General features: G+C 40.0%; 1 protein-coding gene across 1 annotated transcript in view; it reads left to right on the forward strand.

The window, feature by feature from the left end:
* SEMA5A (semaphorin 5A) overlaps positions 1–25,740 on the forward strand; it is a 462,739-nt gene that overhangs the window by 276,185 nt on the left and 160,814 nt on the right. The window contains exon 5 of the mRNA XM_036896667.2: positions 13,946–14,008. Coding sequence (XP_036752562.2) covers positions 13,946–14,008 — 63 coding nt within the window. The remainder of the gene's footprint in view (positions 1–13,945; positions 14,009–25,740) is intronic.

Below are 25,740 nucleotides of genomic sequence, written 5' to 3' on the forward strand. Positions count from 1 at the left end.
GTGAACAGCTAGCCGGTGGTGAAAAGACCTCTGCAGGCTAATTAAGCAGATAGGAGGGAGGGAGAGGCCACCCACCAGACCTGCCATTCTGCAGGCACAGCAAGACAAAACACATGAAGGGCCAGGCTGAGATTCTAAGATTCCATGTCCCTCTTGTTACAGTGAAAGGCAGGTCCTGCAGTCCATCAAATCCAACCTGTAAACTCACTTTTGGACTGTAACCCAGTTGGAATTACCTGTATGTAGTTTAATAATGTTTACCCAAATGTGATGTGTCGCATGATGGGTTTATATACAGACTTGTCCACTCATACATTTTCTTTGTCTTGCTCTTGATATAGTTGCAGGCAAGTTTGGATAATTCCACAGAATTACAAAGTAATAGGCTCTTCTGAATTAAATTTGCTTTTGTGTTTTCCATACCCTTTCAGAACTCAAAAGGGGGGCGGCTGCTGGCCAACACTTTGAAATGAATGTGTATGGAAGCGACATTGAAACAGTAATGGTCTTGTCAAAATCTCGGTAATGACAAAGTGAAGTCACCTCTTCAGCTAAACCATTTTATTTCCCATTTCCCCACCAATGGTCTTTTTTCCCTTTCATTAGAAAGAGGGAAAGCAAGACACTTTATTTCCTCTAATGAGTTCAAGACAAGCATAGTCAGTCTTCAGGAAGACTCTGGTGAGGCAGAAAGGCATTAGGAGTTAGAGTAGTGTCAGAACCCCACTCACAGAAAGAAGGGACCATAGCACATGGGCTAAGATCACAAACGATCGAGCTGAAAGCCCTGAGTTCAAATCCTGTGAATTACACTTAATAGCTTGGTGACCCTTGGTAAGTTGCTTATTGCTCTGCCTACTATGTAAGATGGATTTCCTACAAGTGCCTGATGGCAGAAGAGCACCAGACATCATCCTCATGAAGAATCCTAGGACATTTCCCCGCTACACCTGCAGACAGGTCTCTTGGGTGTTTTGCTGTTACACGTTGACTGATTTCTGGTTTCTGTGGCATCATTCTCTACCCGTTAAACTTGGACTGTGGTGTCAACTCCAGATTGAGTGAGAGCTTCTGCAGTGCTCTCTTCTCTTGTCTCACTGGTTGGTCTGGTTGAACTCACTCTGCCGATCCAAAAGGTGGGCAGTAGTGAATGACATTCAAAGTCAAACCTTGAAAATCAGAGTCAAGCCCAAAGGTGCTCCCTAAGAGCAGCATTGAATTTCCTCTGTGGATACTGGGAATTACAACTGAAACCCAAGTATACCTGAAACTCTAGCACAAATTCTGGATTTGGCTGGTTGGGAGGCAGAATAAATACTAGCTGTTTATTTGCATGTTTCTTTTTAGCATTTTCCATATATGTGAAAATCTAAGAGAAATGGAAGCCTAAAGATACGAAAAACTTATTTTTTTATGTTAAATTTTTAGGTTTTTTTTCCTTAATTTGTCTATTTTGGGATTTTTCTAATTTTTTTTCCCACCTATAAATTTCAAATGCTTTAGCTGTGCTACATGTCCTGTAATCAAGGGTTATAATGTTCCCTCATTCTCCATTTCTGTTTGTGTTGTATTTCTTTTATATCATCTCGTTTGCTTTGACTTAAGACACAGAATTTTAAGCAAAGAAGTCATTAGCAAAGGACTTTGGAAAAGAGGTTCTGGTACTGAACCTCTGTGACTTCCTGTAATATTAACGATACCTTTCATGTGATTAATGTGGTTTGCTTGGTGGGTTGTTTTTACCAGTTGGATTTTTAAAAACTAGGTTTTATTATGAATGAACTAAAGTATATTAAAAAATGTGATGCTCAAAACATCCTACGGTGGTTGTTCTTTTTTTCTTTTTTTTTCGTAAGCTGTTTTGCTATTTTAGAAGTAGGTTTTTTTTTTATTTTTTTATTATTGAAGGGTAGTTGACAACAGTATTGCATTACATTAGTTTCAGGTGTACAACACAGTGATTCAACATTTATATACATGATAATTCTAGGTACCAGGTATCACCATACCAGGTTGTTACAATATTTTGACTATATTCCTTATGCTATACATTACATCCCGGTTACTTATTTATTTTACAATTGGAAGTGTGTTTATATATATATATATATGTATATATATATTTTGTGAGGGCATCTCTCATATTTATTGATCAAATAGTTGTTAACCACAATAAATTTCTGTATAGGGGGGTCAATATTCAATGCACAATCATTAATCCACCCCAAGCCTAATTTTCGTCAGTCTCCAATCTTCTGATGCATAACGAACAAGTTCTTACATGGAGTACAAATTCTTACATAGTGAATAAGTTACATGGTGAACAGTGCAAGGGCAGTCATCACAGAAGCTTTCGGTTTTGTTCATGCATTATGAACTATACACAGTCAGTTCAAATATGAATATTCATTTGATTTTTAAACTTGATTTATATGTGGATACCACATTTCTCTATTATTATTATTTTTAATAAAATGCTGAAGTAGGTAGATATGAGATAAAGGTAGAAAACAGAGTTTAGTGTTGTAAGAGAGCAAATGTAGATGATCAGGTGTGTGCCTGTAGACTATGTGTTAATCCGAGCTAGACGAGGGCAATAAACATCCATGTATGCAGAAGATTTCTCTCAGAACATGAGGGGGGAGGTTCTAAGCCTCACCTCTGCTGCTCTAGAAGTAGGTTTTTGACCTATAATGTTTTCTCCAAACAGCAAAGTACCAAAACAATAGTTTTATTTTTCCAAGACTGGAATTAGTTGGAGGGGTAGAAAGAAGGCAGTCCAGGATCATGCCTGGTGCGCAGTCCACACCTAGCCAAAGGAGGGGGTGGGGGTTAGGTTCATGCGGTAGATTCGATAGACTTGGACTGACATCCACCCAATCGTCGGGTCTGGTGGGTGACCTCTCCCTCCCTCCTGTCTGCTTAGCTAGCCTACAGAGGTCTTTCCACCACTGGCTAGCTGGTCACCCATCTCTTCTGCCATCCTGTTGTCCCTGCTTATTTCAGGCTCAGCGTCAGGCGGCGGGTCCCTCCAGTGGCCTCCAGACAATCTCCTTCTCACCTGCCACTCCCCCTCCAGGCCTTACCCCCAGAGAGATCTCTCTCAGTTACTGGTCTCATCATGCCGACCTCTTGCTTATCATTTCATCCGTGGCTTTTCTTTCATTCATGAAAACAACCTGTACTCCCTGGAATAGCCTGCGAGGCCCCTCCTGAGCTGCGTGCCAGCCTGGTCAGCCACTCCCACCTTCCTTCTCCAGCCCAGGGACTTCCGTTCCCCACGCAGACACACGTTCTTCCCTCTGCAGGCCTGTGCGCTGGCTGATGCCTCTGCTCTCGGGGACACCCACCTGGGCACTCCCTCACTGGTGGCTCCTTCACAGCCCAGCTGAGCCTGCTGCCCTGGGAGACTCCCCGATTCATCACATCCGCATCTGGGCCAGGCGGTCCCCTCCGTACTCCTCTAACCACTGCACACATCGCTCTCCGGGCTGGTGACATCTGGGACTGCGAACTTCACGTTTACAGGGACCCACTCAGATGATTGGCAGAAACATGGAGGCAGATGTATAACCCTATGACATTAAAATCATTTGTGTGCGTGTGTGAGTGTGTGTGTGTATGTGTGATTCATGGGTACACATGCCCATATCAGTTTTCTATGGAAGCGTAACAAATTAGCACAGACTGGGTGAGTTGAGCAACAGATGTTTATTCTCTCACCGTTCTAGAGGCCAGGAGTCCGAAATGATTTTTGTGGGACTAAAATCAAGCTGTCTCTGGGGCCACGCTCTGTCTGGCAGTTCTAGGGAGGAATCTGTCCTTTGCCTCTTCTGGGTGCTGGTGGCATCACTCTGCCTCGTGGTCATGTTCTGTGCCCTACGTGTCACATCTCCCTCTACCGCCTCATAAGGAGACTTCTGATTGTACTTAGCGCCTGCCTGGATAATCCAAGATTATTAAGTTAAGGTCTTAGTTTAGTCACATCTGCAAAGTCCCTTAGTGCTGTATAAGGTGGCATTCACTGCTCCATGGAATAGGGTGTGGCTGTCATTTCCAGGGCCATTATTCAGTCTTACCACAATGTCCCATCTCCTAATTTGTGTTTCTGAATGCTACTCAGAGCCATTGTGCAAATTTAACTGCTGTAGACAATTAATTTACTTCAAAACTAAACTCCTTGGCAGGAAATTGGGTTAGGTGTCAGCCTTTGGTTATTCATTGTCAACTCTGGCTAATCACAGGGTACACAGCAAAGGAGGTGCTGAGAATGGATGGAAAGGGATGAGGGAAACTGAGTCATGGTCACTTCAACTTATTGTAGAATTTTCACAAAAATATCCATTTTAAATCAGAGTATCTTAGACATTACATATATAAACACACCACCAGCTCTTATTCTCATACTTAAGATGCTTTTGGACTTGTTTGCTAGGTGGCACTTTTTCTCATCAAAAATTTTAGTAATAGTTGTGATGATGTTTTAGGACTTCCCTCGGCATATAAATAAACTATTTATACTCTAGAAGATGGACAAATGTTTGAAGAAATATATGGCAATATTCAATAATGTTCATTAAGTTCTCAGTTAATATTGTGATAGTATTATCAATGTTTCTTAAACAGAAGTGTATCATCCTGTTACACATTTTATTGAAAATAAAAGAACTGGGACTGCCCAAATGTATACCGGAAATATTTTTAATGATCATTTCTTTCAGCTACAAATAAAAATTTATGGAAATAATGCTGAGTAAGGCTCTAAAAGGGGTTTCAATATATCTTGAGATCTGGCAAATAGATCAATATGTTCTAAGCTGGAGTAAAGTCAGTCTTTGTAGTGGCACAATGCATCTCATGAAATGAGCATTTATAATGTGAAAAATAAACATTTCTGAGTTGCTTGGTAAATATAAATTCCCCAGTAAGCATCCATAAGCTAGGCTTTATGTATGTTCCAGTGAATTGGATGCACACATTCTAATGCAGAACTGTGGAGAAAAGTAACCAGGTATGGAGTGGTGTTTGCTTTCATGAAGCTAGTTTCAGAAAAATAGAATGCATTGATGGAAAAATCAGATACAAACACTCATCCATTAAGTCTATATTGGCTATTAAGCCGACAGTTCATGTGCAATGTCTTCATTACATTTAGCCAGAATATACAGTAATAGGACCGAAAGTGATGACCCCAGTGTAGGTGAACTTCACACTTCAAGCAAGAGAAATCTAACACACAAAATCACAAATGGGATAGTCCTCCTGAAACTGTAACAATATTTTATTGACATCAACAAAATAAAATTCTAAGCCAAACAAAGAATTTCAGGGCCCCTGCATCCTATTTGCATTCATGCTGTGGTTGAATTTTTTCCTATGGTCTATTCTGTGTTGCCTTAAATAACAACCTTGGTCCTTCATGTTACTTGTGAGACGCAGTCCCTTTTGAACCTTATAACTATATTCCCAAACAAAATCTCTTCCTGTGGCTGGGGCACCTGTTGCTCTATTATGACCAGAATTTGTTTTTCTTTACTTTTCTCAATGGCTGTAGAATGTGATTGCCAGAAACCAGGTGTTCTCTGTAAGAAAGCCTTGGTCAAAGTCGTACTACAAATGTAGTCTTGCAAAGATGTTTACCAAACACCCTTCATCTTACCGAGTTGTTTATCCCTAGAGCTGATGGGTTTCCTGTGGTGCATCCCATGCCTGTCTGCTGCATCCGTGGCTGTTTCTTCTCCTCCTCCTCCTCCTCTCTCTCCTCCTCTCCCTTCCCCTCCCCACCCACCATGTATTCTGCAAGACCTCATGTCATTGCTCCATTAAGTTTTCAATTAGTCTTAAACTCAGCTTGGGTAGATATTTTTCATGTCTTTCTATAATCAACTTACTCCTTTTTGGGTACCTCTTTGCATGCCCAAACTAAATGTTACATCAGATAAAACGTCTAATGTTAATTTGATTGTAATGTATCCAAATTCTAGCAAACATTACCATTTCTGTTGAACATTGCAGGCATCAAGATGTTTGAGTGGCATCATCCATGTGACATAGGATATAATTGTTATGTTTTAAAAAAGAAAACATGGCATTAGAAGCAATAGTTGTCCCACCAAAGTACATTTGGGAAACATTAAATTAGGCAAGTCCTTGAGAAGTCAACCCCTCTAGGCCAAGACACCTTTTTTTATCCTGTGCTTGACTGACTTTGAACTGGGTTCCTTATTTACTAGTAAGTCAGGAAATTTGTGTATAAAAATAGTCATTCCTCTAGTAATTGGATTTTTTCACTCCATTTAGGCTAACTTGGACAATATGCCATTTTTCAAACCAGTCCCACTTGGATCCATGAAAACAATTTGAAACCAAGAGCAGCTGCTCCTACCAGCCTTACTTTCCTGCCTCACTTGCATTAGTAGCAACATTTTTGAAGTGTAACAGTTGTTTGGTGCTTCTATGTCTGACAATCATAATTTTAAATATTATACCAATTTGGTCTACTGAAAGACCAAATATTATGCTGTCTTTTGATATTGGGCTCCTTCCTAGTGCACTTTTTTCACAAAATCATCCCAGTAGAGTTCCTCCATGTTCCAGATCAGGATTATTAGGACTCACCCTCCATGACTTTGCTTTTCTCCACCCTCAGGGCCATTCCAGGCACTTTAAATTGGTTATCAGAGGCATTTGGTTCCTTAAAACCAGTTATGTCAGATGGGTTTCCTAGATCCCCAGGATTCCAGAGGTGCTCAGGGATAATATATATTATAAATGTTTTAGGTCTATTATTTAAAAATTATTTAAGCCGGTCTATAATAATATACAAAGTCTTAAGGCATTGGAAACTCTCAGTGAATTAACTTTTACTATACTATTACCTGGATCAATTACATGGTTTATTGTGGTACATAGAATAAAGTGTCTGCCATCATTTCAGATTATACTCCAGATTCACTGAGATTCAAAAGGGGCCTTACTTATTAATACTTAATTTACATAAATCAGTAATATTTCAAAAGTAGGCAACCAAAATACAGAAATATTGGGTACTGAGAGTACTGTGGCTCAGCAGTCACTTGGCCTCAGGTTTTACTACTGACTTAATACTATCACCTTGCATTGAAAGCATGAGTTATCAGATGCCACTTGTACCTTCTTTTATGAGATTTTGCATAAGAGTTTACTTAAAGAAATGAGTCACTGCTGACAAAGTGTGGGCATCCCTGCTTTAGTCTTTCCTGCGCCTTTTCCAAGCAGCCACCTTCACATGCCCCTTCCCACAGTCGGGAAGAAGTGAGGTGTCTGGAAGAGGCATCCTTGTGGCGTTTGCCACAGAAGTGCAGTGCGCTGTGGCTCACCCACCCACCTCCAGACTCCAAACCCTCCTGTACCTGTTCCACATGGGTGTTCCTCTAGGGGCACCCTGTAGCCATCCAAGACTGTGGGTACAGAGCATTCTGTATTGATTTTTTTATCCAACACTGTCAATATTGAGTAATTGTTGTATGCAAGGCATTGTTCTAGGTGCTGGGGACTTATAAGTGAACCAAGAAGGCAAGATGCTTGCACAAATACAACTTGCTTTCCAGTGGGGACTTGGGGTGACAGATTGCAGTTTTACTAAATACGTAGTTACACAGGCTCCAGTGTATGGAGATGACCCTTGAGCGAAGGCATGCAGTAGGCACGGGCCTTAGCTAGGTGGGTGTCTGGGAGAGGATGTTCCAGATGTGGGACTAGCTGGTGTACGGGCCATATAGAACATGTCTGCATTGTCTCAGGACCACATCAAGGGACCCCTGTCTGCTGGAGCAGAGTATGGGGATGGATGGACTGGGAAATGAGACAGAGAAAGCACATGGCTGGATGTAGTAGACCACTGCAGATGGCTTTGGCTTTTACTCCAGGTGATATAGGACCCCTGGGGCTAGAGGAGGGCTGGTAGCTCAACATTCATTTTTGAAAGCACAACATTGCTGCTGTGTCAGAGCAGACTGTATTCTCATATTCAAGGTGTGTAATTTCACAAACCTACCTAAGATTCTTACATCATGTCTTAGACATATAGTTGTTGACTCCGGAGTTTCATTGGATGAATCATGTTCCCTTGAAAATCCATGCTGGGACCATGAATGGGTCTGGAGGCTCTCAGAGTGAATACACTCCATGACAGAGGGATTGATGCCATATGCGATTGATTCATATTTACTGAATGGCAACAGCTCTGAATTCAGATGTGCACAGATTTCTGTGATTTAGGTATTTATTTCACTAAACCATGGGACAATGAAACCATGACAATCAGTAATGAGGGTCACTTACTTTGACAATTTCAGTGACAGCAGAGTGGTTAAGAGCACAGGCTTTAATCCAAGTTACCAGATTCTAATCTTGGTGCTCCACTTACTGTTTTTGTGGTTTTTGGTTAAGTTATTTGGCCAGTGTCTACATCTAAAATATTATAGTAATGGTTTCTCCCACATAAAACTATAGAGAGATGTAAATGAGAACAATGTGCAGAAAGCACCTAACACTGTGGTAGCACATTGCAGAAGTTTTATGCATGCCATCAATATTTTGTCTAAGATTTGGCAGCTTGTTTGTGGTGTAGCGATGACGTTCTCTTGAGCACTGTCAGCTGTCACTCTTAAAGTCTTACTTTTATGTCACTGTCTGTATTGGGTTGAAAAACTTCCCTCCAAAATTCATGTTCGCCTGGATTCTAAGATTTGCCCTTATTTGGAAATAGAGTCTTTGTAGGCGTAATTAGTTAAGGTGAAGTTTTTCTGGGTTAGTGTGGGCCTTAATCCAAAGATTAGTGTCTTTGTAAGAAGAGTGATATTTTGGACAAACACACAGAGAGAATACTGTGTGATACAGAGTCAAGGACTGGAGTGAGACTGTGACCAGCCAGGGAGCCCCAAGAATTGCTGGCAGCCCCAGAGGCCCGGAGGGAGGCAGGGAGCAGGTGGTCCTTTAGAGATTTCCCAGGAACCAACTTGCCCACCTGATGGCGGACCTCGAGCCGTGGGAACTCTGAGTGAGTGTGCTTCTCTTGTTTGAAGCCACAAAGTTTGTGGTGCTTTGTTATGACAGTCCTGCAAATCAAATTCACTCTCTCTTCAGTGTAACAAGTGGCCCTCAGTTTAAGAAACAAAAAGCTTAATGAGCATTTAACAAGTTGGGAACTCCACTACAGTGGTCAAAGTAAGTTTGATTTGTGTTACTATGTGGAAAGACCACTCGGAAAGGTTTTTAAAAATGGTTAACACATTTTTATGGGACTTTCTAAGGTTAAGGTTATCTCTCATTTTGGATGATGTCCATGCAATGAGAATCTCCAAAGTCAGTAGTCAGGTGATAAACTAAAGCCCCCTTAAACAGTTCTCTGATTTGTAGTAACCAGTAAGAATGAAATGGACTTGCCTATATTTGCCATGAACAGAAATGCAGGTGTTTGCAAATTAAAATTAAAAGTGAACAAATACATGATATCCACTAAAATGTAAAGGCAGAGAAGAATGTTGAACAAATCCTTCCCAAGTGATTAAACGATTTTCCTCTTTGTGTCTTTCAACACCCACCATTCCATCTCAAGTGCAGCTTGTTTTGAACCTGTCATGCGTGGCCACTTAGGGTAATTAGTGAAGATGTCTACGTTTAAGGACAACTAGATTGACACTTTTATTTGAGTCACATAAAAATCAACAATCATTTCAAGTCCCAGCTCGTTTGCATTTGCCTCTGTTTTGAACAAAGATGTGTTCTCACATTTCCTAGCAATTTGTTTATAATTGCCATGACAATTTAACATTCCACAGCATTTCACGGAAATACATTACATAAGAGTATGAATGCAAACACGTAAGAAAAAGCCCTTAGGTGGCTGTTAATTTTTGGCACTGTGTAATTAAACTAGTTTTTTAAATGTTATCTTTTGCCAGTATCTAATTAGCAAAGCCATCTGCTGAAAGAGTAGTGGCCCATCTGCCTAGAATGTTGTTCTCTTCATTTCATGAAAAGTATCTGCCTTTGCTGGTCCCTGTCTAATTAACTTCTCTTGCTGTGGAATGTGATAATACACAGCTTTGTTTATATACTTCTGAGAACTGTGTGTTTATATGTATGTAACATGTACAGAAACAGAGTCCATCTATTTTTTTCTCACATCTGATTTACCCCTGAGATCATGGCTTCATTTATCATCACTTGAGCATGTGTGTGCACATCATGGTGAGGTGTGTACTGTATTTTGAAATAGCAAGTGCTTCCTCGCATCCCCAGTGTTTCTGTGGATATAAAATGATTTTCTGTAAACCTACTCCATTTCCTTTTAGGTCCGTCTGTAACACTGTGACTTCTTAAAAGCTGATGATGTTGTAAGTTCACATGTACTCTGATCTGAGATAAGCATGGCTTCTGTAGCAATGAAAAGGACGGCTGTTGGATTTTCTCTAATTTAGGGTGATGTTGGCTAGGCTAATGGACACTCATAGTTTATTATAAACCAATTATCTGATATATGCAATATTATCTAAATGTCCATTTTTTCTTCCATCAGCCATTATCTAGTGCAGTATCTGGCACTTGATAAGTACTTAATGAATATTTATTATATGAATGTACATGAAGGAAAACTTTGTTAAGTGGTTGAATAGCACATGTGTTCTTTATATGTATTTACAGATAAAAAAGAAATGTACCAAAAACAGGAAACTTCCTGTCTTTTAAAATGTAGGTGTTCCAAACTCCTTGCCTACCCTGTATAGACTTTGGATATCAAAGTAGCCACATTAGCACTGCTGCATGTCTGCTACTGAAAAATATAATGAAGGCTAAATGCAGAAGTGAATAGACAGTGAAGATTCCCTTTCTCTACTGGAGTGTTATGCAAAAGAAAAAGACAAGAGATGACAAAAACTCGATTTAAAAAAAAGAGATTCAGGAGATAGGGTGATGACTGTGTATTGACATCTGAAATGTAGAACGTAGGATGTGTTAGCGTTTGTTTTGACTGTAATAAGGATAAGTTTGCATAGGTAGAAAAGTGCCTTAAAAAGAAGTTAATCAGAAAGATGTCTTACAAATCACTAGTGGAATTTGTTCCAAAATTATGATAAAGTGAAAGAACAGTAAACAAAATCTCCATTGAGGATAGAGCAAGGAGGCTTGATGAAGAGGAGTTTAACTGATGAGACCAAATTTTGAGAAATAAAAGTAACAACCAGGTTACAACATAACCTAATTTCAAGCAGCATACTGAGTAACTGTGGGAAATAAGATCCGGGAAGGAGAATCCCAGTAATGTGTGTATCTGTCCCCAGTGAGTGTTTCTACCACAGCTGCCAAGTTCTCAAATGCATGAAGTCTAGTTCACCGAGGGAATGGAAGGGCACTGTGGGGTTAATCCTGAACACCCAATTTTGGGCCAATCTGAGAAAGACACATTTTCCCACTCCATTCTTTTTCAAATTCTGTGACATCCCATAATATTTGTTCAGCCCCACGATAGGTAGGTCAGTTCTATTCTTAGTATAATTTCCCTTTATCCTCCCCTCATCCAGGTAGGAAATGAATCAACAGAAAATCTATATAGTCATGGTCTTTAATTAATTCTGAATTTGCATATTATTGGAAAGCTGGTAATCCTGTAATAACAAGTCCTCAGGAAAGTAACTTTGCTCCTGTCTTCAGAAAAACCTGTAAGCTTTGTCCCATTTTCTATTGGTTTACTGAACTCATGTGAGCAGTTGCTCTTTCTTGGTGAACTGGATAAAGTATTGAAATATTTTCAGAGACTCACATTCTTTTTTCTATTACTTTCTGCTTTCAATCCTTGGCCAATATTTATCTTGAAAATGTAAAGGCTACTTGGGCAGTAGGCAGACTTGGGAAGCTGTTTGCCATTTCAGCAGTAGGATTTGAATAATTTTGATGGCATTTGATAAATATTCTTCTCACAGCCCTGGGACTAACCCACTCTGCATCGGTCTTCAGCTCACTGAAGAGAGTATTATTCTGTAACAACAAAATCACTAGACCAACAAGAGAGCCACTGTGTATGTCTCCTCACCCACCGCCTTTCACTGTGGAGTTCCCTCATCACTATGTAACACTAAAGCCTCTCCCTGATACTAACACTAAAACGCCTCGTGGTAAGATAACATCAAAGTTACAATGAGGTCACTCTGTTAAAGAATATGTCATAGTGTGTCCATTCTGTTTTGAGCTTAACTAAGGGCAAGGGCATGGGATCTTTATTGAAATAGAAATGATGAAGTGAGCTTTATAAAGAGCTCTAAGAATGGCCTCACCTGTTGGCAGGTGGCGTTTCTTCCTATGAAATAAATGCCATATATGATCTTAACTATGCAGTCAGAATAATAGCAGTCCACTTGCTTGATCTGTGCTTCACGGGAAACATAGTTAAGCCACTGTATGTGAAGCTCTTTGTCTCTGGAGGTGTCATCACTTCTTATGAAAGTCTTTGTCATCTTAATGGGGAACTTGGGTCATTTGTTTGCATCACATGCTGATGATCTGTGACTTTATTGCTTGCATTAAACATTACGAACAGGGAAACATCCCGAAAGGAATGAACACATTCTCTTATCAGATATTGACACTGACAAAAATCTCTCAGTCTGCACAAAGGAAAAAAATTATAATACAGTTTCTGTTTGAAAGACACAGAAATGGTTCTCCCTAGAATACTTTTCTTATGGACTCATATTGGCCAAGTAAGAGAAGTTATACAAAAGGCAGTGTTTTATGTTTTCATCTCATATGTAACTTTCTTTGGAGGACAGCAGATAGCAGATAATGGCATTAGCAAGACTTTGTTACTCTCCTACGTTTAGGAGAATTAGAAAAAAAATTGCTCTAGAAGTAAGAGTGAAGCCATTATTCTCCTTCATACTATTGGGTGTTAATTTATTTTTGGCTTAGTTTAGGTCATCATTTAACATTAGTCCACTTCACAGAAAATTGTCCCTTGCTTAAACTTTTTTCTGTTCATAATTTTACTGGTTCTTCTGAAATCCTGAGTACTTCAGAAATCCAGCCCTAATAAGTAAGATAGAACATAATTGCAATAGCACAATTGCAAAAGAAACAACTTAGAGGCCTAAATGTGTTCAGAAATGGTTCACAGCCTCAGCCTATAGGCCATTACTGTTGGCAGGCATCGTTTCTTCCTATGAAGTAAATGCCATATGTGATCTTAACTAATCCCAGATTCCATTTGTGAATTAGTGTCAGATGTGGAAGTACGCATATCAGATTAATCAGCATAAGTTAGATTTGGAAAGTCTGAGAAAAAATATTCAAAAGTTGTGGCTCTAAACATGTAGTCAGAGCTGATACCAGTATGAATATAGCTGGTGTTAGAGGTAAGAGTAGATGTGACCTCCCCAGGAGCTATTTATTTTATTGGCTGGTCACCATTTAGATAAGTATCTTGGGGGTCAGGGTAGGCAACATCGTTCTTCCTTCATTGTGTATGAATATTGGTAAATACCATGCTAGTAAAATAAAATACAAATGTCTAAATGAGTATTTTGATCCTTTGATTCCAGGCTTCTCTTCTAAGTGTCATTTGGATCTATCTGTAATTTCACTGACGTGATGGCTTCTGTTACCAATGCAGCAACTGTCTGCACATTGCACATGCCTCTTGTCCAGTGACTAGATGTAAATATCATACTATTACGGCTGAAATGCAAAGTCTTAGGGGGCAAGACTTTGAAATGCTTCAATTTGAAATCTAAATATAAGCCCAATGTGACTGAATTTCATGTATTTGTTGTAAATGCTGTGTTAGTGTGAAGATGTTGGAGCCGCGGGTGCGCCCACATTCCCTGATCTGGTTTCCAGTGCCTTGCGTTTTTCCCCTTTGATTCAGTCAGAGCTGTAATAATCGCTGTCCTGTTGGTGTTCCCTGCAGGCTGTGCAGTGGGAATGCGATGAAGCCACCAAGAAGGCCTGTTACAGTAAGGGCAAGTCGAAGGTAAGGAGGATACCCTGGGGGCATCATAATGGGGGGAAGGATGGTACCTGAAGCCTTTCAGTAAGGAGGCTGTTCCTGAGTGTGATGCCTGTAAGTGGAAAAAAATGCAAGATTCAAACTGTGTACAATAAGTTTCCAAGGTTTTAACAGTAGTCAGTTACCATAAAGGATTGAGAACATAAGGTCAGATCTAATTTGCACTCTCAGTCATTAGACTTAAGATATGAAATTGATGGACTGTAATTTAGAAAAATAGGAGCTTGAATTTTAAAAATCAAACTTGAATCTCTTCTAATTACACCTTACAGCTGACTCTGTAAGGTAATTATGTGATAAATAACATTATTATATCAAATATGATTTGAGATCTCTTTATAATTTATCTTAGCATAACTTTAAAATAAACTCTCTCCTCTCCAAATTCCTAAGGAAGGAGCAGATTATAGGGTAGGCTGGGACTGCATTTCTTGAGCACTGTGCACATTACAGGCCCATGTTCACACAGTTGACTGGCTCAATAAGAGGCAGGGTTCCTCCTCCCGAGGAAGTCTGTGCTTCTGAGAAGATCACACTGGAGTGTCTCGTGGAAATTCTCCTGCCTCTGGCACATGGGCTCATCCTGTCTCTCATTAGTGATGGTCTTGGTGGGCCCTTCCAGTGGGAATCCCTGGGGCTATAGGAGATAGCAGATACACGGGGAGCCGCAGAGGGGTCCTGTGCAGCGTGGCCCTGGACCAAGAGCTTAGGGGAAAATACAGCAAGTGCAGAAGGCACTGGTTAAAGGTCGTCACACCGTCTGGATTTGGAAAAGACTGTTATGCTCTTCCATTCACCCAGTTTCATCGCCTGGTTCTCTGTCTTTACTGAGTTTTGAGTTTGGACAAGGAGGCAGGTCTCAGCGAATTTAGTCACTGGGTTTCCTAAAACTGAATGGAGAACTAGAAAGAAGGAGGAGGAGGCAAGCACAGTGTGGTCTCGGCCAGGAAAACACTTGACACAATTGATGAGGACTATTTACTGAAAGATATTGGAGCCCTGAGACACAGGAGATTTAAAGGTAGCACCCGCTTACAGAGACTCAGAATACTGTCTCTTAAAAGACCATCCAGAATAAATAATAATGGATTCTTCTTACTGAGTTGGTATAAATAATGTATAAAAGCTTTTCAGAGGTGTTTTTCCTGTGGCTTTCTTTCTCCTCCCTGTGATGTTTACACGTCTTGATAAGCCTGATGTATTTCTGCATCTGCTACTCACTCGCCAGAGCCCAGGAGCTCTTTGAAGACCCCCGTGTGGCATGAAGTGCGGCCAGCATGTTTACTGGGGGCAGGTGGAAAAAGCGACTTCTCGTTCTTTTACCAGCAAGATCCACAGATGGAAAAGCATTGGCCTTTCTGTGGTTCTGATGCCAACACTGTCCCTGTTGCCTGGTGACACGGGTGCCGTCGGGGACCCTGGGCACTGTCCAATGGCCTCGTTCTCCCACACTTCCTTCCCCCTTTTGCTTTCCTCTCCCTTCTCTCCTGTCCTCATCCTACTTCTGGTACTTTGGCTCTCACCTCTTCCTGGGTCTGTGGGTACACCAGGAGGCACCATTCAGCTTTGGAAACTGAGCATCAGACTTTGTTGACACCTACACAGTGCCTGACTGTGAGCACGTGTAGCTGGTAACCTGGGACCCCTGAGGTGGCTGTGACCTCCTTCCCTTCCATGGGCGCCTAGCTTCACCATTGCCTGCTGCCTGCTCCCCTCCACCGTGCCTCCCTCTCCTACTTCCCAGGCCTGTATCCTGCTCCTCAGGGACTCCTGCCCGCCCCTGCCCCACCCTCACGTCGCATCAGTTGCCAGTAGCTACTTGTATTCCCCTGTCCTGCTGCATTTTAATTCTTCAACCCATGCGCCTGAACTAGGAGCTGGGCTGGACAGTTTCCTGTTGAGCCCAGGCTGCTGCCTGAGTGGATGTCTAACTACGTTCTGCCAGGGAGCGGGCACACACATGGGCGGTGGGCTGTACCTCAGGGGGTCTCGCCCTCAGCACTCATGATGTTTGGGGCAGAGCACAGTGTTACAGGGTTTGTCCTGTCTGTGGTCAGTTGTTTAGTAGTGTCCCTGGCCTTTGCCCAATAGATGCCACTAATCCCTCTCATCCCATCATCACAAAAATAACCAACGATGTCCCCAGATACTGACCTGCTTGGGAATCCCTCTTTATTTCCCCAAATGTGAATGTATTGGCAACTTTGACATGGTCCAGTTTTAAGTCTTGTTCTTTCTAAGGACACTTCCATGTTTTTCCTAGACCACATGTATTTATATCACGGACTTTTAATTAAAAAAAATAACAATTCCCTTCCCCTCTATGGACATAAATTCTCTTGAGTTCCTTGTATATTAATTAAAGGAAAACATTCAGCCAGGGTTTCTCTTGCTAATAGTCTGAGTCAATAATTTTAAAAGAATTGGTGTGGTACCAATTTTACTAGTAGGTGAATATTACTTAGAAGGAAAACTTGCTTCTGCCCATGTTTTCCCTTAAGCTGCTACCATTGGGTGTTTGGTGCTTAGAAATTAAACAAGTAAAAGTCAGAGAACTATTGGGAAAGGCCATCTTTCATGCCCAGTAGGTAATACCCCCTTGATTCACAGAGGGGATCAATCATTACTATGCTCAGTTGAACTTCCTTAATCAACAGAAAAAAAAAAATTGAGTGAAACAAACATTGTTGAATAAATTCATACCTTTAAATTCCACATGTTTCTAGTTTTCATGGACTAACAACAGTGGCAAATCTCAGTAATAACAAATTGATTCAAACTGCATTCATGGGTGGAATTTTTTTTAAGACTGTGTTAGGAGAGATGAAGATGAATGTCAAGTGTCAGTACTCTGAGAAAGAAACCACGTGTTCTTTTATGCTGCATTAAGTATATTGATAAGCTCGCATACCATTTTGAACAACCTGTTGTGGGTTGAGATAGAATTTGGTGTCATAGCTGAATCATGTGCAGTGGAAGTTCACATGCGTGCAGTACTCAGTGATCGGTTTACAGAGGTGTCTGCCTTAGCAGCCCTGCAGGGCTGGGCCGTGGGCGTGAGGGCAGAGGGATGGTGGGCTCTTTACCCTCCTTTCCTCCTTTACTAGCTTTCTTTTCTCATTGAGCTTCTTTGTTGCTTCCTTAAAATGGCACTGGATGCAGGAGCCATGAGGTGAAAGCCAGAGCCCAGTTCCTGGGCCACATAAGGGAAGGGACTAAGGCAGCCCCTGTGGACAGGAGCAAACTGACCCCGCACCACCTGCCCGCAGGCTAGCCCCCGACCTCAGAATTCAGACAACCCAAACTTCCCTGTTCTGACCACTCAAGGGGCCAAATCAGGAAAACATCTTCACAGAGTCACTTTAGCTTCCAGATTCCCCCCTTCCCACAGTTACCCACGGTCCACCTTGGTCTGGAAGCTCACCATCCACCTTCGGACCTACTGTCAGAAGGTCGCTGGCAGCCTTACACCACATCACAGTGCCTATGACGCTCACCTTACTTCATCTCAACACACAGGCATTTAATCATCTCACATCCTCACCAGAAGGCTGAGTACAGCACAATAAGATACTCTGAAAGTGACAGAGATGAGAGAGAGACCACATTTGTATAACTTGTTACAGTGTCTTATCATTGTTGTATTTTATTATTATTGTCACTCTCTTACTGGGCCTAATTTATAAATTAAATGTTACCATGGGTAAACATGTATAGGAGAACTCATGTTATCTCTAGCGTCTGGTACTATCCACAGTTTTAGGCATTCACCAGAAGTCTTGGAATGTATCCCCCAAGGATAAGGGAGGTGGCTGCACAATGTAACATCTATTTGGGGGAGTGGGATTCATGAGCTTAGAAATGAGAATTCTACTGTTCTGTAGTTTGTTTGTGCAGTAGTATTATGAAAACTCACACAGGAGTCCAAAGTTCCCCTTCTCCCTGAAATAATGCAAAATCTGACATCTCAAAAATGAGAAAAATGCCAGCTATTCTGATTGAACTCATTTTCCCCTGCGCTAAGAAGAGTGGCCTGTGTGGCCGCACACCATGCATTTTACTGCGGCGTCAAGAATGCTAAGCGTGGATGGGCCTGGGCCTGCCGGGGTGGGACTGCCTGGCCCACGCCCTTCTCTGAGGAGAACATTCCTTAGCTGGCTGCAGAGCCAGCCGGTAGAAGAAAGATGACACATTTCCTCGTTTCCTTGGTGTTGCTGGGACCGACATAGGTATCATTTCATGTGAAGTCCATTAAAAATGACAATTCAGGGAATTAGGGTCAAGAAAATGTAGCTGGACCTTTGCTTTAGGCCTGTTTAGAAAAGAGGGAGGTACAGAGGCGTCCAGGTGTTCATGGGGTTTGAATTCTGTTTTATTTATAACATGTTCACCTGATTTGGAGGTAGGGGTGACTTTGCCTGCATTGGCTTAAACATTCCATGTATTAAAAGGAGAGGGAAAATCTCTTTGGATGCATTCTAAACTTTTTATAATAAAATCAGATGGGTTCAGTTCTATTTAAAATACCATTATGGAAATCAGCTTTGAGAACTAACTTTTACACAAATATTATTTTAAACATAAACGGTCAATTCTCTTGTGATCTCACCAGAGTTCCTCTCTGTTTGGAGTTATTATGTCTGAGCCAAAGAGGGGCCTTCCCACCATGACCTTTAGGACTGTTACAAAGGACTGTTTCTCAAGGATGAAAGAGCTGCTTTATGCAGAAATGTTGCACTTTGTAATTTTCAAAAGTTTTTTGTTCGTGATCTCATTTCAGTATTTTTAACACCAAGTTCCTAGAATTATTTTACTAAGTAGTGGGAGAGTTTAGATTAGAATCCAGGGCTCTGTGTATTGTTCTTCCTGCTGTACCCTATGACCCTGCTCCCCAAGGTGGCCAGTTGTACATGTAAAGAGGTGAATGCCAAGTGATTGAGAGAGGAAAACAGGATGCCATCCTGCCTGGGAACCTGGTGGCATAAGGGACGACATGTTCACCTGAAGTGCCAGTATTGGGAAAGCCATGAGTTAAACAATGTGTGCGGCAATGTACAGACCTGCCTTTATTCAGTGTAATTGCTTCAAAAATTGAGGATTCTTAGATCCTAACATCTGTGCACATTATGTGCACCAAATTTTGTTATTTTTAAATTGAAGTGTCCAAACAAGGTTCCCAGGGAGTCAGCTGAACTTGAACATAGTCACATTATGTAAATAGATATATAATAGGTACATTTTAATTTATTAGTACATTATGTATTACAAGACACACAATATAAATTTTAACATTCATATATGCATACATTTATATATATTATAAATGTATACATCTATATATATATGTATTTGTATATACATACATATATAATGGTATTTCTATATATTTATATATATATACTTTCGTAGTATGACTGTACATATGTGTATATGTAATACACATGTATGTCTTACATGCATGTTTCATACATTATCCACCATATATATATTTATATCTGATTGGAATCGTGGCTTTGGTTGGCACAATGTGAACTGCTCTTCTGCAATTTGGATGCTCACAGAGGTAATGCATCGTTAAGAAAAAGACTCATTGCTTTCAGTGGGAGGCTTTGATGAACATAAAGGCTGTCAGGTCCTGGTCCTCATTCCCCTCCGTAAAGTTGATAGATGGGGGAATGGGCTGGGTGTTGCTAAGGCATCTACCCTGTGTGCAGATCATCTTTCCATGCAGTTACAATCTTTCTTCAAGCAGAACCATACCCTTTGGGAAAAAGAAAAAAAGGTGAAATGCCGTAAGGCAAAACTAGTTAATTCATTAAGAAAAAGGTTCTAAAATATGTCGTTTCCTCTTGTGGGGCCAGGCGGTATGTCCTTGAGACCAAGTAGGTATTGCCCAGTCTCCATTTAAAACCTTTTTCAGTGAGTCAGCAACTATGCCTCTCAGCTATCAATTCAACCAAGAATTGCTTGGAAGTCAAGGGCAGGTTCGCCCGCAGTTGTGATCACAGGTATACATGGATTGTTTTAATGTTCAAGTGGATTATCAAAATCCAGATAGACGGCTCTCATCGATATTAGAAGCTGTGAGGGGCAGGCTGATGGTGGCCTCGGAAATGATCACTGTGTCTTGTTGGAAAACCAAAATTCATTAAATCCCCTCAAGCCATTTTCAAGGGACAGAAATGGGATAAAAGAAAAAAAGTCTTGGATGAGAAAAGGGAACTCATACCTAGCAAGTTCAGATAACCTATGAAAAGGCCCCGTTTGTAGCAGAAGCTGACCAAAGCAGTTTACCACAAGATTTCCGCACCAGGAGACTAATTATTGCAAAGCCTGGTCCACACTTTCCTTCTCACCTTGGACTCATTCCTAAATTTATCTTCTGCCCCAATACCAAGTACCTCCACTTTCTTCCATTTCTCTCTTAAATGTTGTTTTGTATGAACTTGTCCCAATCTCTTTTTTTAAAAAATGTTATTATTTTCAGTATATTTATTTGTTTAGGATTGACATCCAGTCTGCTTCTAGAGTCAGTTGAAGCAGTTTATGAATTAAACATGAGGGAACTTTTTAGTCATTTTTTTATTGAATATAGTTGATATACAGTATTACACTGGTTTCAAGGATGTCACACAGTGATTCTGCAGTTTCACAAATTACTAAATCCTCACCCCAACAAGTACAGTTACTATCTGTCAACATAGAAAGGTTTTGCATAACTATTGATTATATTTTCCATGTTGCACCTACATCCCATGACTAATTTATATTATAATTGAGACTTTTGTGCCCTTTTGTCCCCTTCACCCCTCCCACCCATCACCCCAACCTCTTCTTCATGATAACAAACAGTTACTTCTCAGTGTCTATGAGTCTATTGCTATTTTGTTCATTTTGTTTTGTTTTGTTTTACATTCCACAAGTAAGTGAAGTCATATGATATTTGTCTTTTTCCATCTGGCTTATTTCATTTAGCAAAATACCCTCTAGATCCATTCATGCTGTTGCAAATGGCAGGATCTCTTTCTTACGACTAAGTAATATTTATTATGTATATGAACCACAGCTTCTTTATCCATTCATCTAGTGATGAACAATTTGGTTGCTTCCATATCTTTTCCATTGTAAAATAATGTGGCAGTAAACATAAGGGTGCATATATCTTTTTGAATCAGAGATTTTGTTTTCTTGGGGTAAATTCCTAGAAGTGGAGTTATTAGGTCACATGGCATTCCTATTTTTGGTTTGTTGAGGAACCTCCTTACTGCTTTCCACAGTGGCTGCCCCAATTTACATTCTCGCCAACTGTGTAGGAGGGTTTCCTTTTCTCTACGTCCTTGCTAATACTTTGTTATTTCTTGTATTTAGGGTACTGGCCATTCTAACTGGTGTGAGGTGGTATCTCAATGTGGTTTTGATTTACATTTTCCCAATGATCCGTGATGTGGAACATCTTTTCATGTGCCTGTTGGCCATCTGTATTTCTTCTTTGGAAAAATGTCTACTGAGGTCCTCTGCTCGTTTTTTAATCACATTTTTTTGTTTTTGTTTTTTTTCCAGTATTGAGTCATATGAATTCTTTATATATTTTGGATGTTAACCCCTATATCATTTATGAATATACTATAGGCTGCCCTTTTGTTTTGTTGGTGTCCTTTTCTTTACAGAAGCTTTTTAGTTGATGTAGTTCCACTTGTTTATTTTTGCTCTTGTTTCCCTTGCCCTGAGAGATATGTCCAGAAAAAAATTGCTCATGCTTATGTTCAGGAGATTTTTGCCTATGTTTTCTTCTAAGAGTTTTATGGCTTTATGTCTTATATTTAGGTCCTTAATCTATTTAGAGTTTACTTGTATATATGGAGTTAGACAGTAACCCAGTTTCATTCTCTTGCATGTAGCTGTCCAGTTTTACCAATGCTATTTATTGAAGAGACTGTCTTCCCTCCATTGTGTATTTGTGGCTCCTTTATAATGTATTAATTGACCATATAGGCATGGCTTTATTTCTGGGCTCTCTATTCTTTTCCACTAATTTAGGGGTCTTTTCTTGTGCTAGTATCATACTATTTTGATTACTATAGCTTTGTAGTATAGCTTGAAGTTAGGGAGCATAATACTCCTGACTTTGTTCTTCTTTCTCAAGAAAGCTTTGGCTATTTGGTTCTTTTGTGTTTCCATATCAATTTTAGAGTTATTTGCTCCATTTCACTGAAAAAATGCCATTGGTATTTTGATAGAGATTGCATTGAATCTGTAAATTGCTTTGGGCAGGATGGCCATTTTGACAATAGTAATTCTTCCTATCCACGAGCATGGGTTAGATTTCTATTGATTTGAGTCTACTTCAGTTTCTTTCATCAGTGTCTTATAGTTTGCAGAGTACAGGTCTTTCACCTCTTTTGTTAGTTTTATTCCTAGGCATTTTACTTTTTTTGATGCAATCATAAATGTAATTGTTTTCCTGATTTTTCTTTCTGCTAATTCATTATTAGTGTATAGGAATGTAACAGAATTCTGTATATCAGTTTTGTATCCTACAACTTCGCTGAATCCAGTTATTCTAAGTTTTTGTGGTTTTCTATGTATAATATGTCATCTGAAAATAGTGATACTTTAACTTCTTCCTTATCAATTTGGATGCCTTTTGTATCTCTGTCTTGTGTGATTGCCTTGGCTAGGACCTCCAGGACTATGTTGAATAGAAGTAGTGAATGTGGACATCCTTGTCTTTTTCCTGATCTTAGAGGAAAAGCTTTCAGGTTTTTATCATTGAGTATGATGTCAGCTGTGGTTTTGTCATATGACCTTTATTATGTTGAGATATGGACACTGTGTGCCCATTTTGTTGTGAACTTTTATCGTGAATGAATATTGAATTTTGTCAAATGCTTTTTTAACATCTATTGAGATAATCATATGGTTTTTATCTTTTTTTGTTAATGTAGTATGTAATGTTGATTGATTTACAAATATTGTACCATTCTTGAATCCCTGGAATAAATCCCACTTTGTCATGATGGATTATCTTTTTGATGTATTTTTTTATTCAGTTTGCTAATATTTTGTTGAGGATTTTTGAATCTATGTTCATCATGGATAATGGTCTGAAATTTTCTTTTCTTCTTGTGTCTTTGATTTTGGTATTAGAGTGATGCTGGCCTCATAGAATGAGTTTAGAAGTATTCCCTCTTATACTTTTTGGAATGCTTTAAGGATGGTTATTAGCTGTCCTTTAAATGTTTGGTAACATTCAACTGTGAAGCCATCTGATGTGGACTTTTGTTTGTTGGGAGTTTTTTGACTACCAGATTGGTTTTGTTACTGATAATTTCATTACTGGTCTCTTTAGATTTTCTGTTTCTTCCTGGTTTGGTCTTAGAGGATTGTACTTTTATGGAATTTGTCCATTTCTTCTAGGTTTTCCAATTTATTGGCATATAATTTTTCATAGAATTCCCTAATAATTCATTGTGTTTCTGTGGTGTCAATTGTAACTTATGCTTTTCTTTTTTGATTTTGTTTATTTGTATATTCTCTCTCTCTTTTTGATAAGTCTGCTAGGTGTTTGTTTTGTTTATCTTCTTAAAGAACAAGCTCTTGGTTTCATTAACTTTTTTCCTATTGTTTTATTATTCTCTATTTCATTTATTTCTGCTCTGCTCTTTATTATGTCATGAGGGAACTTCTAAGGGAGAAAGGGAAGGCTCAGAGATGAGCTGAGCCAGACTCTGACTGAAGGAGTTTGGCTCTTGACTATTAAGTAGAAACAAAAGCTGCCACTACCTACAAAGGTTTCTCTTGTATGACACGCTGAGTGAACATGCCTCACCCTAACCTCATCGGTAACAAGACAGACCCCTCTCCCCACCCTGTTTCATCCAGCTTTGCTCTTCTGGGCTCTTCTAGAACATTACGCTCCTTGGCTCCCATTTATTGTAAGCAACTCTAGGTTCTATAGGGCTGAGTCTGTCTTCCATCCTTTTAGAAGAGGACTGTCCAGGCTTCTCTATCTGATCATCCTGGTTCCTGACATTTGCCTCCTCCCTTCCCTATGGACTCACTGAGCTAGGGGAACCCAATGGGCACGTGACTTCTTCAACAGTAGAGACACATATTCTCATGTGGTCCTGATTACCAGAACAGACTTTTAAAAAAATTCTGTGTTCTGATTGAAATAATAGTGTGTTCCCCCTGATTTACTTTCTTCCAAGATTTGTTAAATTACTGGTTGGATCTGCTCTGCCTCTCTGGCACACATCTGCATCCTGGTTATCACATTCCCTGTCCCTATCCATCTTCATAGTTCTTCATCAAAATTGTGATGGGCCTTCATGTCAACGACCTACTGTCCTATTTTCACTTGTCTATCTTTTGGGAGATTAAATAAATACCATATGTGTTATCTTGATTGTTTGCTTTCCTATCACTGATTAAAGGCATGTGCTTTCTCTTCCCCAGGCCTGTAGAATTCCCCCACGAGATTATATCTTTCCAGTTGGGATCATTTTTTTTTGGAATAACTTACCCTTGATGGTGTTCATGGTTCTATAACTGCCTATTAGCATATCTCTACCTTATGGCAGTCTCTTGCTTTCAAAACAACAACAGCAACAAAAGTTCTTCTATATCTTGATTCACTCTTGATAGAGTTTTATAAGCAGCAACAGAAAACAAAATCTCCATCTTTCTCCAGGGTTTGTAAATTTTCATCTCATTCTTTATTATAGTGTCATTATTGTATTCCGTTTCATGTGTTAAAGGCATCAAGCCCTCTCGGCCTGTATTCTCCACTGTGTCTTTTTGGAGTCCCCTGAGACATGCTTAGGTTTTGTGCTTTTACCTTTTCCTTGATCCTGTTTTTGCAAACTCCTGTGCCCTCTGCTCCCAGAGGTGGTGGCTTCTCGGTGCCCCTCCTGTATTCTGTGCTTCAAGCCTAGGAAGGGAGAATGATGTGGCTCTTTGAAGTCTTGTTTTGTTCTTCCTCTTTAGCACACTCCTTTCTCCAGTTATAAAAACAAAACAGAACAGAATGAAACAAAGCCCACCATATGGTCCACCTTCCCAATTACATTTACTGGACACTGTTTATACTCATTCTTAATTCTATTTATATTATTATTGCTAGCAATAATATTAGAATTGTCTTCCCTTGATATTTTACTTTACATTTAGAAAACAAATTCAAACAACTTAGCTCTTTTCATCTTCATGATCAGGCTATGTAGTGGAATGAGCTATGTGGCAAAATCAGTGTTTTATGGAAATTGCATTTCATTTGGTCAAGTCAAAGAGAGCACTGCTGTGCTGTTAAATCTAGATCTTCCTGATTTGGGACAGTGGGTGATTGATACCATTGAGTCATCTACCAAATCTTCTTTAGTTGGTTGGTCAGTCACCATGTCCTGTTGATTTGCTAGATTCTGGCTTTTTCCTTTCACACCTGCCACCTGGTCCAGGCAGTAAATGATGGGGGACTGAATTATGGAAGTGGTTTCTTTACTTGTCTCCCAACTATAGTCTCTCTCCAGTTTAGCTTCCCCATCGATTCTGATTGACTCAACAATAAATATTGGATCAAGTCAAAACTTCATGCAGTAAAAACATAAAATGAGTCCCTTCATGTTCCGGGTAAAGTTCAAATTCACCAGCCTGGCACACCTGGCCCACGTCTCCCCAGCTCATGTGTTACTTGTTCT

This window comes from Manis pentadactyla, chromosome 2 (genome assembly GCF_030020395.1).
Source record: "Manis pentadactyla isolate mManPen7 chromosome 2, mManPen7.hap1, whole genome shotgun sequence".
Taxonomy (NCBI): domain Eukaryota; kingdom Metazoa; phylum Chordata; class Mammalia; order Pholidota; family Manidae; genus Manis; species Manis pentadactyla.